The sequence below is a fragment of the Chelonia mydas genome, chromosome 16 (assembly GCF_015237465.2).
Source record: "Chelonia mydas isolate rCheMyd1 chromosome 16, rCheMyd1.pri.v2, whole genome shotgun sequence".
Taxonomy (NCBI): Eukaryota; Metazoa; Chordata; order Testudines; family Cheloniidae; genus Chelonia; species Chelonia mydas.
Window position 1 is genome coordinate 24,959,792 of NC_057857.1, and position 16,409 is coordinate 24,976,200.

A 16,409-nucleotide genomic window follows, 5' to 3' on the forward strand; every position below is an offset into this window, starting at 1 on the left:
CTCATTCTGATTGCGCAAGATTTTATAGTAAAAGTGATTCACTTCCCCAGAGATCTGCCATACTCCCTAGAGTGATCTCTTTTGTTCCTCTCCCTCACAGACATTTATGTTAAGGATCAGAATTAAAGTAAAATGTTTAAGCTATTTTTTCAGTCTGTCTACAGACTCAGGAAGGTATCAGTGTAGTAAGTGTATCAGTTTGTGCATGGGAAGTGATCTCAGAAAACAAAAGGGCTAAAAACTTCTTAAAATCAAAACCTTAAATTTTTCAGAAAACATTGGAATCAACACAGTGACCCTTTTCAGACTGGTTGTTTAATGATTGGAAGTATAGGCCAACATAGAAAAACTGCAAATAAACAGGTAAAAAGTTACTCTTGTGCCAGTAGCTTAGTTCCTCCTGGCCCCCCCCCCCCCCCCCTGCATTTCTTGCTGGTACATGGTGCTGGAGAACCATGGTAGGTATATCAGAATTGTTAAATATGCCTTACATTAATAATAAACTTTAGTTTCCTAAATCTATGTAGCAGGCCTTACAGAGTCACTGCTAGACAAATGGAGTAGGAAAACATCATACTATAATTCTGAAGTGATCTTAACTTCCAACTAAGCAGGGGTTGGGATCACTTTAAAAGAAAGAGGAAAAACAATGAACTGCATTTTCGTTGAATGCTGTTATATTTGATTTCAGATGTTGCTTGCCCTGCTGTCTTGATTTAGAGAAGTGCTGGCACCCGTGAAGATGATTGTGTAGCAGGGTTAAGTGGAGGATGGCACCTAGACATAGCAGAGAAATCCTGTGTTGCTTCTAGCAGGTTTTACTTTGCTGTCTACTCCTGGTAGGTGTTAAGGTTTTTTAGGAGAGTTCATTAGCTGTTGTGTAATTTAAATTAGATTCCATATCTTTCATATATAGATTCCATATCTTTCATATATCTCATCACAACACATAACTTAAGATATAAACAGAAGGTAGATCCAGTGGTATATTAAAGTATCTTGATTTGATGTGTTCTTTGTGAAGCCAATAAGCAGTACTGACCTTGGGATTCCAGTTTTTCCTGCTAGAGAAACCAGGTGCATTGGATGTGTAATGTATTTGGACTTCAGAAGAAATAACTAAAGCAATTTTAATGCTGTGGACATCTGATCAATGACGGTATTGGAATCAGAAAGTGGTGTATGCTGTGAAAGCTGTTGAAGGGAGGGGATCACTGGTTAAATAGATGTTTCTCCTTTTGTGTGCCCCCCCCCCCCCCCCCCCCCCCCCCGTTGTATCTCTAGCAAAAAATTGCAGAAATGCCTTTCTGTTTAGTTTTTGTACTTTGAAACTTACTTTTTTCTATGGAGCCTCTTCGAACAACACTTCCAGACACATGTTGAGAATGTTTGGGGAAGTTTTTTGACTTTCTAGATAGTTGCTCCTTTGCATTGTTGTTGCTACTCAAGATCTATAAATGGGATTAGAAGAGAACAGTTAATATCCCAATAAAATCTGAAATGTCTAGACAAAAAATCTGATCACAAGAAGTAAACAATTTGTAGGCTTTTGGTTTTCTTTAACAAACTCTAGAAGACTCTGTTCCACTTTATGAAATAAGTGTTTCAGAAAAATTACTTTGATGGCTGAATCATTGGTGGGCATAGTGGGAAGCAGCACGCACTTGAGAGGTTATGACTCCTGCTGGCAGCTTAATATTAATCAGGTTCCTTAATCTTGTTCTACCATTCCTGCCAGATACTGATATTATAACAGGGATGCCATTTGGGTAGGGCAGGGTTGGCAGTGCCATCCCCCACACACCATGCTTCATACTATGTGTGAACAGTTCAGGCTCCAGGCCCAGAGACTCTCTGCACTCCCTGAAATTCTCCGTGGCAAGAGCCCTGTGGGCATCCTGGAGTCTTCACTCCCTAACCTACCTGGCATAGCCCCAGGGATCTGCCTGTCTCACTGCAGCTCTGTTCTAACCTCATCCATTGACATGCTCCTTTGCCCCAGTGCTCGAGGATGCAGCTGTGATTGGCGAAGGGGGCTGGAAGTGTTGGTCGCTATAGAAGCGATGAAGCAGGAGATTTGACGTGGCTCTTCTGTCATGTGAGGAGCAGAAAATGCACAGTTCAATGGATGTAGGTGGGACTCCATTGTAGATGTCTGATGGTATATAGGTGGGACTTGCTGTCATGGGATACCGTGGTTCTGAGGAGCCCAATCTCCTCCATAAGCAAAGTGAACATCCCCTTTTTCTCCCCTCCCCCTCTCCTGGCTTACAGAGCATGACTGGTACCAGCTCCTCCTGTGCCGAATTGCCCTGTCTCCACCCCAGCCCAGCTTCAGAATCTGTTTTTCCTAGGATGAATAGAGTGAGGTATCTCCCCTTGAAGCTGTGATTGGGACTGACTGATTATGGATTTTGACATTTATCCTTCATAATTCTGAGAGCTTCCAGGACCCCCATTAGAAGTTGTCCTTTCCACCCCAATTGGAATGTGGAATTGTGTCCCTGTATTTATAAAGCTACTTTTAGATTGGATGTGGACACTCATGAAGAACCATTGATATGTCCTGTTATATAAGAGCCACTGAACTGTAGATAGTGGAGACAATTATTCAGTGGACAAAGATGTAAGTAGGAGACAGGAAACCGCTTATAAAAATATTCCAGGCCTTAAGATGTACCTTAGACCTTTTATTTTAACTTTTATTAATTTATTACACACAGCATACACTTTAACCATGTGTTTGCACTTATCTTTGAAATGTAAAATGTGTATAAATCCTGAGTTATATATCTTTTTGTTTTCTTTCACAGATTACGTTCTACATCAGTAGAAATGGACAGCAGCAGTTTCATTCAGTTTGATGTGCCCGAGTACAGCAACACTGTTCTGAGCCAATTAAATGAGCTTCGTCTGCAAGGGAAGCTATGTGATATAATTGTGCATATTCAGGGTCAGCCATTTAGAGCCCATAAAGCTGTTCTAGCTGCCAGTTCTCCATATTTCCGTGATCATTCAGCATTAAGCACCATGAGTGGCTTATCAATATCCGTTATTAAAAACCCTAATGTCTTTGAACAGTTACTTTCATTTTGTTACACTGGAAGGATGTCCTTGCAGCTGAAGGATGTTGTTAGTTTTCTAACTGCAGCTAGCTTTCTACAGATGCAATGCGTCATTGACAAGTGCACACAGATATTGGAGAGTATCCATTCAAAGATCAGTGTTGGTGATGTTGACTCTGTCACTGTTGGTGCTGAAGAGACTCAAGAAAGCCACAATGGAGTAAAAGATAGCAGCTACTTTGCCAATCCTGTTGAAATATCTCCTCCTTATTGCTCTCAGGTGCCACAACCAACAGCGGGTAGTGATCTAAGGATGGAAACTACTACAGGGAAGACTTTACGCAGTCGTCTGCACGAAGAAGGGCACTCAGATCGAGGAAGCAGTGGAAGTGTCTCTGAATATGAAATTCAGATTGAAGGTGATCATGAGCAAGGGGACCTGATAGTAAGGGAGAGCCAGATTGCAGAGGTGAAGGTTAAAATGGAAAAATCTGACCGGCCAAGTTGTTCTGATAGCTCCTCACTTGGCGATGATGGATACCATACTGAGATGGTTGATGGAGAGCAAGTGGTTGCAGTAAATGTAGGCTCCTATGGATCTGTATTACAACATGTTTATTCATTTTCCCATGCCTCATCCCAGGCTACTAGCATGTCAGAAACCTTTGGAAGCCTGAGCAATTCAAGTCCTTCAAGGTCCATGCTGAGTTGTTTCAGAGGAGGTCGTGCACGCCAAAAACGGGTATCCGCTGGTCACTTACATAGTGATATTCAGGGCTTAATGCAAGGGGCTGATGGTGAAACCATAGTGAGTAACCCAGGATATGAAAGCAGTCCACGGGAAAGAAATGCAAGAGGTCACTGGTATCCATACAATGAGAGGTTAATTTGTATTTACTGTGGAAAGTCTTTCAACCAGAAAGGGAGCCTTGATCGACACATGCGATTACACATGGGAATTACCCCTTTTGTGTGCAAGTTTTGTGGGAAGAAATACACACGCAAGGACCAACTTGAGTATCATATTCGTGGCCACACGGATGATAAACCCTTCCGCTGTGAGATCTGTGGGAAATGTTTTCCTTTCCAAGGGACGCTAAATCAGCATTTAAGAAAAAATCACCCTGGGGTAGCAGAAGTAAGAAACAGGATAGAATCTCCAGAAAGAACAGAAGCATTTCTTGAACAGAAAATAGATAATGACACTTCAGCCTCTGAAGCTATGGATTCTAGTATGGAAATTCACACAGTGTCTAACACACCTGATTAAAATACTAAGTTCTAAGTGCAACCCAAACAGAGCACATTAATCAATGCATTTTTAAAATTTTTGCTTCTTTAATAGCCTTCAGTACAGGTATATCAGTCTTTTAATTTTCCTGACCTTTTGGAAATCTGGTCAAAATGGTTTCTGAAGGAAGCTATGTGATTGTCCATTGTTTCAAAGGAAGCTAGGTATTTTTCACTCTTGAAGATGCTTAAAGTATAAAGGATAGAGTATTCTGGGTGTCCAGAGGGGGAAGTAGGCTAAAATTGTTCTTTACTGGCTGATCTGGCAAGACACAAATTCCATCAGGGAAGGATATTCAAATAAGACTAGCAGCCCTGCTGGATACAGTAAGAGGGTATATTCTCCATCATTGTGCTTCCTAACTTCCATTCCCAATAATGGGGGTTATGCAGCACTATGGGGAAAGACTGTTTTCTCATCAGTCCCCTCCAGGACTTATCTGTATAACAAACACTTTCACTTTTCCTATTCTGGTTGGGGTGAATGTAAGAGTATGTCAAAGTTAATATAATGTACAAGGCTTTCAACTCTTAAGTCTCATCTCTACCTAGGACTTAGGACTTCGCTGGGATATTTTTTTCTTTTTTAGAAGAAAGTTACTTGGTTTTCATTTTATTAAAATATTACTTTGTGTCCAAAAATGAGCAAAGTGAATAACCTTGTTTAAGTATCCTTGCTTTATAGCAGATATGTAAACCAAATGCCATAAATCTATTAAATTATGGTTGAATCGTTTGGGTTTTTGTTAGTTGTCTAGAGTACAAGCTGGACAACCTGTGGTGCTGACCTTTTTTATAGAACTTGTATTGTTATACTAGCAAACCCAAGAGTAGCATTGTGGTTTTAAATGTGTTTTTACTGGCCTCAGAATCTACCTTCATTTTGTACTGTAGAAACATACCAGGTAACTAAATCTAACTTGATCATTCTAAATGGTTGGCTAATGCTAGCTGGAAAGGGATGTTGTAGTTTAAACTACAGTACTTCCAAGCAGTATTTTATCTTGTTCCCAGAGAGCTGTTTCAGGTGCACAGTAACTTCCTACTTACAGTTCCAAGTGACGTCTCAGCCCTTGGAATTTGTACTTTTTTTTTTTTGTAAAAATATTATATGGGAATTGCGAGCAATATGTCTGTTATTATATATGTGAGTATTACAGAGTCACTATGGCTTCTCCATTATTTCAACAGTTAATGTTTTCTTCATAAAGAGACCACCAATAACAAAAACTTTAAGAATACTCTAAATCGTTTTGTATTACCAAATGTGTTTGTTTTTTGTTTTTTGGTTCTTATGTGGTGCTATGTTTACCTTTATCAACTTAGGTCAGTATAGTATAGTAAATGTGAAACCTAATGGTAACAGTGAAACAAAAGCAAAATCTGTTCAATGAGATGATAGCTTCAAAGAGACCTTAAAAACATGGCTGGCAAACATTACTGTATAAAATTCTACTTGATTGGCAGAATTAAGGAAGTACAATTCTGTTAATCATGTTTTTAAAAATACAAAAGAATGAAGCTTTATGTAGATTTGGGCGTATATTTTTTATTCAGATTCATTTTGCAATGATTGCTAATGTTCTTGTGATTATGTTATTAAACTTTTAAAATTAAAAAAATGCTCATTTTTAGGTTACAGGAAAGCAAAAAAGGTAAGTTTGCTGGCTTGTAATGCTTTTTGGGCTCCTATAACTCAAATAACTTTGTGTGGGATTTTTAAATATTTTTCAGGCCCTTAGTCCATGAGTCCGAGGTATATTTGTGCAGTAACTTTTAAAATACACTATCTCTTAATATTGTGTCAGTACGCAATAAGGATTAATGTTACTAAATACAGCCGTACACTATAAACCCCAGCTGCTCCATAGGAGCAGTTTTAGTTAAATCGGGTACATAATCTGCCTTTTCCTCCTAAAACTGCCTAAATAAGGGATTTGTTCCTCCCTGAAGCAACAGAAGAACTCCTGTTTCCATTAATGGAAAACGGTTGTGTGCATCAAGGAGAGGCTAGATTGCTACATGTTTACCATTTAAACACGTGTTGGTGTTTCAGATAATAAATGTTTTTTTCTTACATAAATGTTTTTTTTTTTAAGTAAATGCAAACAATTGTGTTTTGATAAAATTAAGTTTGAGACACCTAGAAAAGCCAAGAAATGTAGAGTTAAGCTTGATCCTTTATCTTAAACTTGTATTGTGGTGCCTTTGGGTTGGCTTATTTCCATAGTAGTGTGAGTTGAGGGGAGTAGGGAAAGGGCTGTTAACTTTGTATTTCTTGACCTTTGTCATTGTGTCACAGTCTTAACATTATTTAAATATAGTTCTTTGTATCTATACATTTATTCAACTGGTTTGATTTTACCAAAGAGTGACTTATCCAAAATTGTCTCTGACAAAAATATACATCGCTTTGATTGTACAGGTTCAGGTTCAAAACATTGCAATGGGACTGTTAAGGGGCAGGAAATCATCACTTTTTCTACAATATCATGATTCAACAGTTTGCAAGTTCCACTTGCTCCTATTCATTTTGGCATAACATTTACCCTTTCCACTGCTAGCAGTGTTAAGAATTATCAAGCCATAACACAGTACTGTAAGGTTCAGCAGTGCTTCAAAGGATGTATACATGTAGGCCAGCATAGAGCATCTTTGAATATTACATTTAAACTTATAAAGTGTGTGAATCTGGTATAAAATGAACTTCAGATCTGGCAGCAGCAATTAAATTGTGCCTTGTCACATGATGGTTTGCCAGGATTAACATTACCATGAAACATAAAACATTATCCACTTGAAGTTCATTTTACAAGTTCACCAAGACAAAATATGTAGTTATTTTAAGCAGACTTTGAAAGTACAGAACTTATTTCTGCGCTAACTTAAAACCGTACAGAACTTACACGTTTCATTTACAATAAATGCAGAAGTCAATAAAATAAGTGATGTGAAGAAATATTTGGCAGTAAAATACATCATGAAACCATATAAGGCTGGTTCATAATTGAGTCTCTTCTTGATCTACCTTTTGAATTACATAGACAAATGTGAAAACAGTGACAGTGTCCTTTCCTCTAGATGTTTAACCTATTATTACAAACTGTGAAAACAAAGAATTTTATACTGTTGCTAGTGATTGTGGTTTGTTTCAAACAGTTATTTTAGTTTTCCTAATCAGTTATCTTCCATATAATTTCTATTAAAGTTGTAAATACATTTAGAAAATAGGTTTGTAAATACCTTAGTGTCTCAGTTTAGCTGTAGTCAACAGAGCCTCATGAATGGTTCTGCATTTTATTGCAACATAGCATAAAGGATACTGTCTGTTCACTGTTCATCAGAATATACTGTAGGCCTAAATTTATAGTTTTTTAATATTATCTTCCCAAGCATGAGGAAATGTTTTATGCTGAAGCCTGCAGTTTATTTCTAGCCAAAACAGTAAGGCCTGTTATAACTTTTCTTTGGGTTGAAGTATGGGAAGAATAGCAGGAATACAACCAGGGGCTGGGAAAAGATTGAGCTTGAATGAGCTTTACCATTTTTAAAGTATCTTATTCAAATCTTTTATTTTAGTTTACTGTGATTGTTTTTATTGTCATTTTCTGAAAGGGTTTCACATGAAACCATTGAAAGGGACTCAAATATGCAACACCTAATCTATTTTCCAAGGGAAATTTACCCTTGAATGGTGCTTTTAGACTGGTCAGGGTTATTTATTAAATTTTATATTTGAAAGTATTTGGGAACTGTGTAAATTCTTTATATGAATCTGTTTAGTTCATGAATTGTAAATTTCAAATACTCAGTGACTGAACCAGAAGTTCAGTAAAGTCATTCAAAATGTTCAAAGTGTATAACCATTGTGCATTTCTTACATATCTTTTAACAAGTGCCAGAATAATTATATTTAATATACTTATAAGCCCAGTGTATTATTCACCTATCCCTACAATGAATATTGACTTAATTATGCAAGTTTACATACAAATTTTAAGCAGAGTAAGCCTGAGACCATTCTGTTCCTGTTTGTATTCAGAGGGTGTGAAGCACTGATAGCTGAGCAGGCTTGCTTATAGCTTGTATAGGCAGCTTACTGCTACAGCAGGTAAAACAAATTGCTGCCTCCCCAATTTACGTATACTATGAATTCAACCTCTGGACTCGTATTGCAAGACTTTGGTTGGATGTCTGATTAGAGGTAGAACTCACTACTTCCTTGCACAGTGTTAATAGTGTTTATTTCCCTTAACAGAAAATGGTATTTTTAAATAACTTTTATTATTTGTAGAGTTGTTTTATGATAAATATTTGAACAGTTTGAATGACTTAACTCAGTGTCATTATCTTGCAATATAAACTGGTAACCTCACAACTCCACACTTCATCACCATATGAAGTAAATGAAGCTAGCTAAGCTGATGCTGTAACAACTAATAACTTGCCATTAAGGATTATTTTATAGCATGGATTTTAAAATATTTATTCAAATGATATTTTACACTTGTATTCATTTTGTTTTAGATTTGTGACATGTGCTGCTTTATTTTGTTCTGAAGAATTTTTGTTTTTTGCTTGTACATTGCTTTTTTTATGGTATAAATAATAAGTCAATGGGAATTGCTGTTTGTAAATTAAAATGCTTCTAGAGCAAACCAGTGTTGTCAGTGTATAATTTCAGTTATTTATTTTAAATATTAATGGACTCACATCATCTGTCACATTTTTATAAAACCTCTATATAAAAGGTTACAATTTAATAAAGGTGTTCCTTTATTAAATGCCAGAGGCAAATCTGTTCCATGAAGTTCCTCTACCTTTAGTGAGCCAGCTAGTGAGTCCTCAGCAGCCTACTGACTTGGTACCATGCTGCAGAGAGCATGACTTATCATAGAGCCTAGAAATGCCATAGATTGTCCTATCATAGAATCATAAAAATGTAAAACTCATCCAAAAGAAACTTCTCAATATTAGGTATTACTGTCTACAGTTAATTTCCTTTGCATACAGATTTAAGGTTAGTAGCTATGTTCTGCCTGCACAGTTGGATATCATTCTGTGCTCTCGTGGAGCAGTAGGGGCCACCATAGACCTCCATTAAGTATACAATTCATTTCCTAACAAAAGAAAAAGGTGAGATTAGAAATATGGGTGTCCAGCAATTGCGGACAAGTACTTGACAAGTCTATCTAAAGTTGGCCAACAGTGCCTTATACCTTGCTTTCACAGCTAGACTGATGAACTCTCAAGGATGTGCCATGTCACCAATGATTTCCAATAGTGAAATATGATCCCACCATCAGCCAAAGGCATACTCCATTAATCTGCTGAGACAGACCAGTCCTTCCTTGGGTGGTGGTTTGCAGAAGAGTGATTTTTGCCTGCAGCCCAGGCTGCAATCTTACAAAACACAAATGCTGCTATTTCATTACAACTACGGCATGGGAATTGTGACTATTTTAACTTACTTCCATTGTGCATGTGAGTTATGCTTGTGAACAAAGGAAATTTATCTCATAGTAAAGTTGATTGGATTAGCACAGTATGAGTGATAGATTTACTGCTGTAACTTCTGTGGAGGCGAGGCTGAGTTAATTATATGTAAACTCTTTATTTTTATTAATGCTGGTGCAGCTGCAGGATGTATTTTTGAATAGCTGTTTTAGATTCTCCCCCCACATTTACTGGCTATAGTTTTTCAAAGATGATTTTAGTTGTATTTGCCACCCATGTATCTGTTCTCTCCAGATCCTCTTGTATTTGTTTTTTCCATTCTTGTAGTTAATGTGGGATAACAACTGGAATTAGCAATCCCTCTCAAAATGGAAGCAACTTTTCGTGTGGCCTCCACTGTGGGGAAATAAAGTTTATTGTACGCATTGGGGGAGGAAGTCTAATGAACTTGCTAGTTTCCTTTTAACTATAGAAGGAATGTTTGTGTACCATCAAGTGGTCTTAGAAGCTGTTGGCAGAGATTTACAGCAGCTATTTAAAGATGTGTATATGGGACCTTGTGCAGCTACTCAGCAGTTTCTGCAGAATCTTTGCCACATTTTCTTCTACTTCAGTGCACAGAGCAGCAATCATTAGTACTGCAATAGCAGTTCCGGAAGCAAGCCCAGGAACTGAGTGGGGTATTGCATGTAGGGCTGATACATTCCTCTGCTGCATGGTATTGTGTATTTTATAGACTTGTTTATAGCCGGCAGAGTATGTGCACAGACAGCTGACATTGAGATTACACAATATTCATCAGCTTGCAGAAATCACTATTGGCACAAGAGTGTACAAAGGGCTGCCATGCTGCAACAACTGCTACGATGCAGCAACAACTGCTACAATGCAGCAAACTCTTAGTTATTTCCATTGACATTTCTTTTCTGGGTAAAAGGATAGAGAAACTTCCTTCCTGTGGCACTGACTGCTGAGCATTTCCTAGGAGCTCAGAATGTTCATTTCTTTTTAAGTTTGTATAAAGCAAACTCCTTGAGAGAGAGAAAAATACCCCTGTTGTTCCCCCTGTGCCTTTGGGTTTAGAGGCAAGAGAAAGTTCTGGTGCATCTGTAATTTTTCAGTTTGTCTACCAAAGTCCATCAGCTTTAGCTTTGAGTGTTTAGAAGATAAAAGTGCATTCTGCAGAACATTGTGCTAACTTAATACCTTAATTTTTGTCTTGGCAGACTATCACAAATTCTTCAGGTTGCCAGACTTTAAAAAAACAAAACAAAAACACCCTCCCTCCCCACAATGATTCTATTATATTAATTCCTTTTGCAAAGCAGTAATAGTAACTCATAGTTGAGAACTAAACCCTTCAATAAAAACAGAATTCCCACCCCAGTAGTGTACACATGTCTTGTAATAGCATCTGGGAATTAATAGCTATTTGATATCCTCTTATGATAGCACCTCTCCATTCAAGAGGTCCTAAAGAGCATCACAGGCTGTATTTATACTACTGAGATGCAGCCATCTCTTTTGTGTGAAGGGTGATAACCTACTGCCCAGCTGTACCAGAACACTGTGTAGAGGAGGGGCCATTTGGCCAAGGACACTGGAGCATAGTGCATGTATTTATGAAAGTGCCTTTGAAAACTTTTATGCTCAAATGCGGTTTTCACTTTTCATGTAAAAGAGACCTGTTTAATAATGCTGACTGGACATTGCTTTCTGCCAAGCATAACTTAAATTTCACTGGAAGAACTCAGTACTCTTTTCTTGCCCCTTTCGCCTTAGTTTAGTGAGTATGGTGTAAATTTTCCATGTTTGAGAGGGAAATGTTCGTGTGCTAAACACTGACTTGTAATGCTTAATGCATCTTTGTCTACTGTTAGTTACTATCTACTATAATGCATAGGAGGCCTAGCTATGGACTGGGAGGACCCCATTGTGCTAGGTAATGTAAAAACAACAAAAAGTTGGTCCTTGCCCTGAAAAGCTTATAGTGTAAGTATAAGACAAGAGACAACAGGTACAAATAAATAGATGGGGAGAATGTGGAAACAGTGAGACCATATTTGTCAGCATGGTAGATAGTGGTATCAGCACGACAGTGGCATGATGCCTATTAAAAAAACTTGGCAATGGCTAGGCCAAAGGAGAGTTTTAAGGGGGTAATGAGATTGCTTTGTGGACGTTTACAGGGAGCTCGTCCCACAAGTGAGGGCAGTGTGGGAGAAAGCACAAAGGTGTTTGAAAATTTAGGAAATGTGCGATGGAGGCTGGCATCATTTGTCTATTGGACATGGGAGACAATATTTTGATAGAGATGATAGGCAGGATGGGAATAGGCTGTGAAGGGCCTTGAAAGTGAAGACCAGCATCTTACATTTGACGTGATATAAAATGGGGAGCCAGTAGAGGGATTTTAGAGGGGTGACAAGGTCAAAGAGAGAGGGTAAGGGAATGATCTTTGCAATTCTGACATACAACAAAAAAAAAAGTCAAGCTAGTAGTACTTACCATGAGTCAGCACCAGGCTGATGTTACAGGCATATTTACATGCCACGGGCTCTAGGTGGCCCCCAAACTTATACATCTCAAGGTAGGCCTCCCCCCAAGCACCAGTGTGGGGAAGACTTCTCAGATGCATAGCATCTGAATGCAAAATCACCGGCAGATTACTACTAGTTCTTTTCTGCAGAAGGAAATATCTTGAGTGCAAAGACTGAAGGGTCCACTATGCTTACCAATGGGATGACATACATCAAAATACAGATTCTGAATTTTAATGTTAAATTATAGTGCAGCAGGTTTGTCACTGGTTTGTAGTTTCATATTGAAGGATCCTATCCTTCTGGTATCACAGTGATGCTTGGGGTAGGGAATGTGGGGAACTTCCTTGGTGTTTATATGCATGCATTATCCACAATACTTTTTTCATAAATTCAAAAATATTCCCTAGGATGCTCAGCACATGGTAAAATGATGTAGACATCTTGGATTTAACAATCTTGAAAATAGTTATTTTGCTGGGACAGAGCCGGAAGGTTGGTTAATGCTAGAGTACAAAATTTATTATGGCATACAATTCTAGCTTCACCTAGATTGTAGCCACTGAGACACTGCTGACCTTGAGCACTCCACATTTGTTTAATTTAAGTTGCAATAATTACAGTACCATAGTACAGTGTATATGGTTAAACTTCAACCTAACTGCTTGTTTTAGGTCATGAGCCAGCATCTCCCATAATACAGTGTCCATGTATTAGCTGACTTGAAAGCACTTTGGGCCACTTCTAGAGCAAATATCCAACAAACAGTTGCACTGCATGGGCTAAAGTAACCTATTTTCCAAAGGAGTAGATCAATAAAATGTGAAAAATGATACTTTTAAACTAATTTCAAACAAAAAATTGACAGACACATGCACAGAAGAGAGATAAGGTGGGTGAGGTAATATATTTTATTATAAATTGGTCCAGTAAAAGATATTCTCTCTCCCACCTTGTCTTTCTAGTATCCTGGAACCAACATAGCTATAACACACCAAACAATATGCATAGGACACAAGTATGAAACACAAAGCTATGTAACCAATGTTCTTGTTCTACCCCTTTAATAATGAATGGGTCACTTTCTGCAAGCGTAGGAGTGTTAAATCAAATGGACTTTGCTTCCCCAAATTCCTTCTGTGTTTTTTGTTAGATGAGTGATTTGAGGCAGGGGACTGGCTTACTATGCAGGCTACCGAATATAATGGGGTTCCAATCCTGACAAGCACCTGGATCCTCTCTAATCTAAATAATGATAAAGTGGGTGGAGTCTTGCTGTGCACTGTTACACAGCAGTAGCTTTCCACTTAGGACAACAGTGCAGAGTTGAACTTAGCTTCTCCACTGTGACATGATTATTTTGAGGCCTCACTCATTTACTTAGAGCTGGAGGGCACAGCCAGGGGCCCACTTATGCAATGGAGAAAAGGAACCCAGTAGAGGGATTTCTAGCAGTCAGTTACTGACCCCTCAGATCTTGCAACTTGCTTTTAAATAAAAACAATTCTACAAGACCTTCTGGCTGCAATGCAAATGGTTGAGTTGTGTATTTCTAGACAGCCAGAAACTGTGTGTGTTTGCCCTGCAATGTAAACTCAGGCTCAAGCCTAACCTCCCTTCTATCTACATACAAATTCCACTGTCGCAGGACCCCACAGGTGGAGAGAGTCTGAGTCAAGCTGGGACCCAGGTGTGACCAGGGAGGGTACATGCTGACAGCCAAGTCAAATATTATGATTTTTGAAAATCTTGTTCATATATAAAAAAAAGTTCTACCAATCCTAAAGGATCAGACATAGTGGACATCAGTTTCGTGGTAGAGATGGTAAACTTTAGAATTGTAAAGAGTCCTTTTCAGAATCAGTTAATCAAGTTATAGTCCAATGTCCAAATATTCAATATCAGGGCGGTCCAGTTGGGACTGGAGATCTCAGTCTTACGACTCAAACTTCCCCCAAATAAAGCTTAAACAGATCTGAGATGAAAGGATCAGGTCCCATGAGTTTTTATAGAGATTTTTGCAGCCTCTTGACAGCACTAGTCCTTGGATGAACAATAGGCTTTTAAAGTAACCTATTTGGTAAGCATCACTGGCAATTAGGTACATGGATTAACATAAGGCAACTGTCTATCTCCCACCATTTTGCAGGTGATTTACTACAAACTTCAAAGAGAAATTAAGACAGTGACATCAGTACATTTAAATGTTAATTCAGAGATCAAAAGAAGATCTTAATAAAATACAGCATAGACAGGAATGTTTGATTACATTGCCAATCTCTACAATATGTATGTAAACACACAAAACACAAACACTATCTACTAATATGTCTCTAAAGGTTGAATCAGGGTCAGGTAGCCTGCTAGTTGCTTAACTCTTTCTGGCCCCATGTCACAAGCTGGGACCTAGGGTTCATGCCCTATTGCTTTACATTGTAGACACAGTCTCACTGGATTCATTCTCTGTGATTCTGCCAAAAGTATCCCACAGTCCTATGGGCTAACATTCTATGTTCTGTGACAGCGAAGTTTGGTTGACAGTCAAGTTTTTCCACACTGCACCATGAACAAAGGGCTAGAGCAGCCATGCTTTGAGGGTGCTGGAATATAGGTGGTTGGACTGGAGCCCACATAATATAGTGTCACCCCTTATGGGGTGGCTGAGCCCAAACATCCGTACTGGAATTTTATTGCCCCGAGCAGCCAGAGCCCTGTGAGCCCAAGTCAGCTGTCACAGGCCAGCTGTGGGTGTTTTAGAGTGCATCTACACTGCTATAAGAGAGCTCAGAGTTGCCATATTCAGCTTGATTGTGTGTTAACTCTGAAGCCTAATGATGAATGTTTAAACATCAATATTGCTAACTAGAGCTAGGAAAACTTGTAACAAGTACCTTACGTGATCATAGAATCATATAAGATTAGGGTTAGAGGAGACCTCAGGGGGTCATCTAGTCCAACCCCCTGCTCAAAGCAGGACCAACCCCAATTAAATCATCCCAGCCAGGGCTTTGTCAAGCCGGGCCTTTAAAACCTCCAAGGATGGAGATTGCACCTGGTAACCCATTCCAGTGCTTCAGTGACATACTTTGACTTTTTTGTGTGGAATGTTCATGAACATTACAATGTTCTCAGATGCATTATGACAATATTTGTATAAAAGTTATGTTGCTCAGTTGTTTATCACATCAGATAAATAATACTGTTTCCATTCTCTAAATGGGTAAGCAGCAGCAGCAATTTGTGCAAGCCACTCTGGAAAAACTATATATTTATAGACTTAAGGGAAGCTGGCAGGCTCTGCAGATATGTTGTCAGAGCCAATCTACAGCAGCAGGTAAAGGTCTTAGTATGTATGACTCAAACCAGCATGGGCAAAGCTCAGCATGCCTGTCCTTTGCCATCTCTGCTATCTACTCTAAAACTGAAGGGAAACGCCACAATCACCTGTAGACTCAAACCTCTGTTCCATAATGCATGTACAGGCTCAGTGATAAAAACTGGATGTTAAGGGTGAAATCCTGATCCAACTGAAGTCAATAGGGCCAGAATTTCACCCAAAGACCTTGGTTTTAGTGTAGAGGTGCTGAAATACTACGGTTATGAGTCATATTAGTGGCTGCATATAGCCAGTGTACCCACTGATGCTCCTTCCCGTGCAACCCTAAAAGAATATTTTGCCTTTTTATATGTTTTGAAGTGTTATGGTCACTTACAACATTGTATAAAAAGTTCTCTCTATGAATTTCTCTCATCACAAGTCTAAGTATATTTATATGCAAATTAGTTGCCTTCCACAGGTTTCAGAGTAGCAGCCGTGTTAGTCTGTGTTTGCAAAAAGAAAAGGAGTACTTGTGGCACCTTAGAGACTAACAAATTTATTTGAGCATAAGCTTTCGTGAGCTACAGCTCACTTCAGAGGATGCATTCAGTGGAAAATACAGTGGGGAGATTTATATACAGAGAGAAAATGAAACCATGGGTGTTACCATACACACTGTAAGGAGAGTGATCACTTTAGATAAGTGAATACCAGCAGGGGGTGGGGGAGAAATCATCC

The 16,409-nt window shown here is 38.7% G+C and overlaps 1 protein-coding gene and 1 long non-coding RNA gene across 5 annotated transcripts in view; one reads left to right on the forward strand and one right to left on the reverse strand.

The window, feature by feature from the left end:
• ZBTB34 (zinc finger and BTB domain containing 34) overlaps window positions 1-9,013 on the forward strand; it is a 29,152-nt gene extending 20,139 nt beyond the window's left edge. For 2 of the 4 annotated variants that reach the window (XM_037880093.2, XM_037880091.2), the window contains exons 2-4: window positions 273-363; window positions 692-839; window positions 2,814-9,013. In XM_037880093.2, the coding sequence (XP_037736021.1) occupies window positions 2,836-4,335 (1,500 nt within the window). In that variant the 5' untranslated portion in view covers window positions 273-363; window positions 692-839; window positions 2,814-2,835 and the 3' untranslated portion in view covers window positions 4,336-9,013. The remainder of the gene's footprint in view (window positions 1-272; window positions 364-691; window positions 840-2,813) is intronic. The other 2 variants (XM_037880090.2, XM_037880094.2) reach the window with 2 other exon arrangements.
• On the reverse strand, window positions 866-1,663 carry LOC122463138. Its single transcript, XR_006286187.1, has 2 exons — window positions 1,337-1,663; window positions 866-1,194 (listed from the first exon to the last, which is right to left on the reverse strand). It is a non-coding gene; the product is annotated as an uncharacterized LOC122463138 (long non-coding RNA).
• Window positions 9,014-16,409: the final 7,396 nt, after the last annotated feature.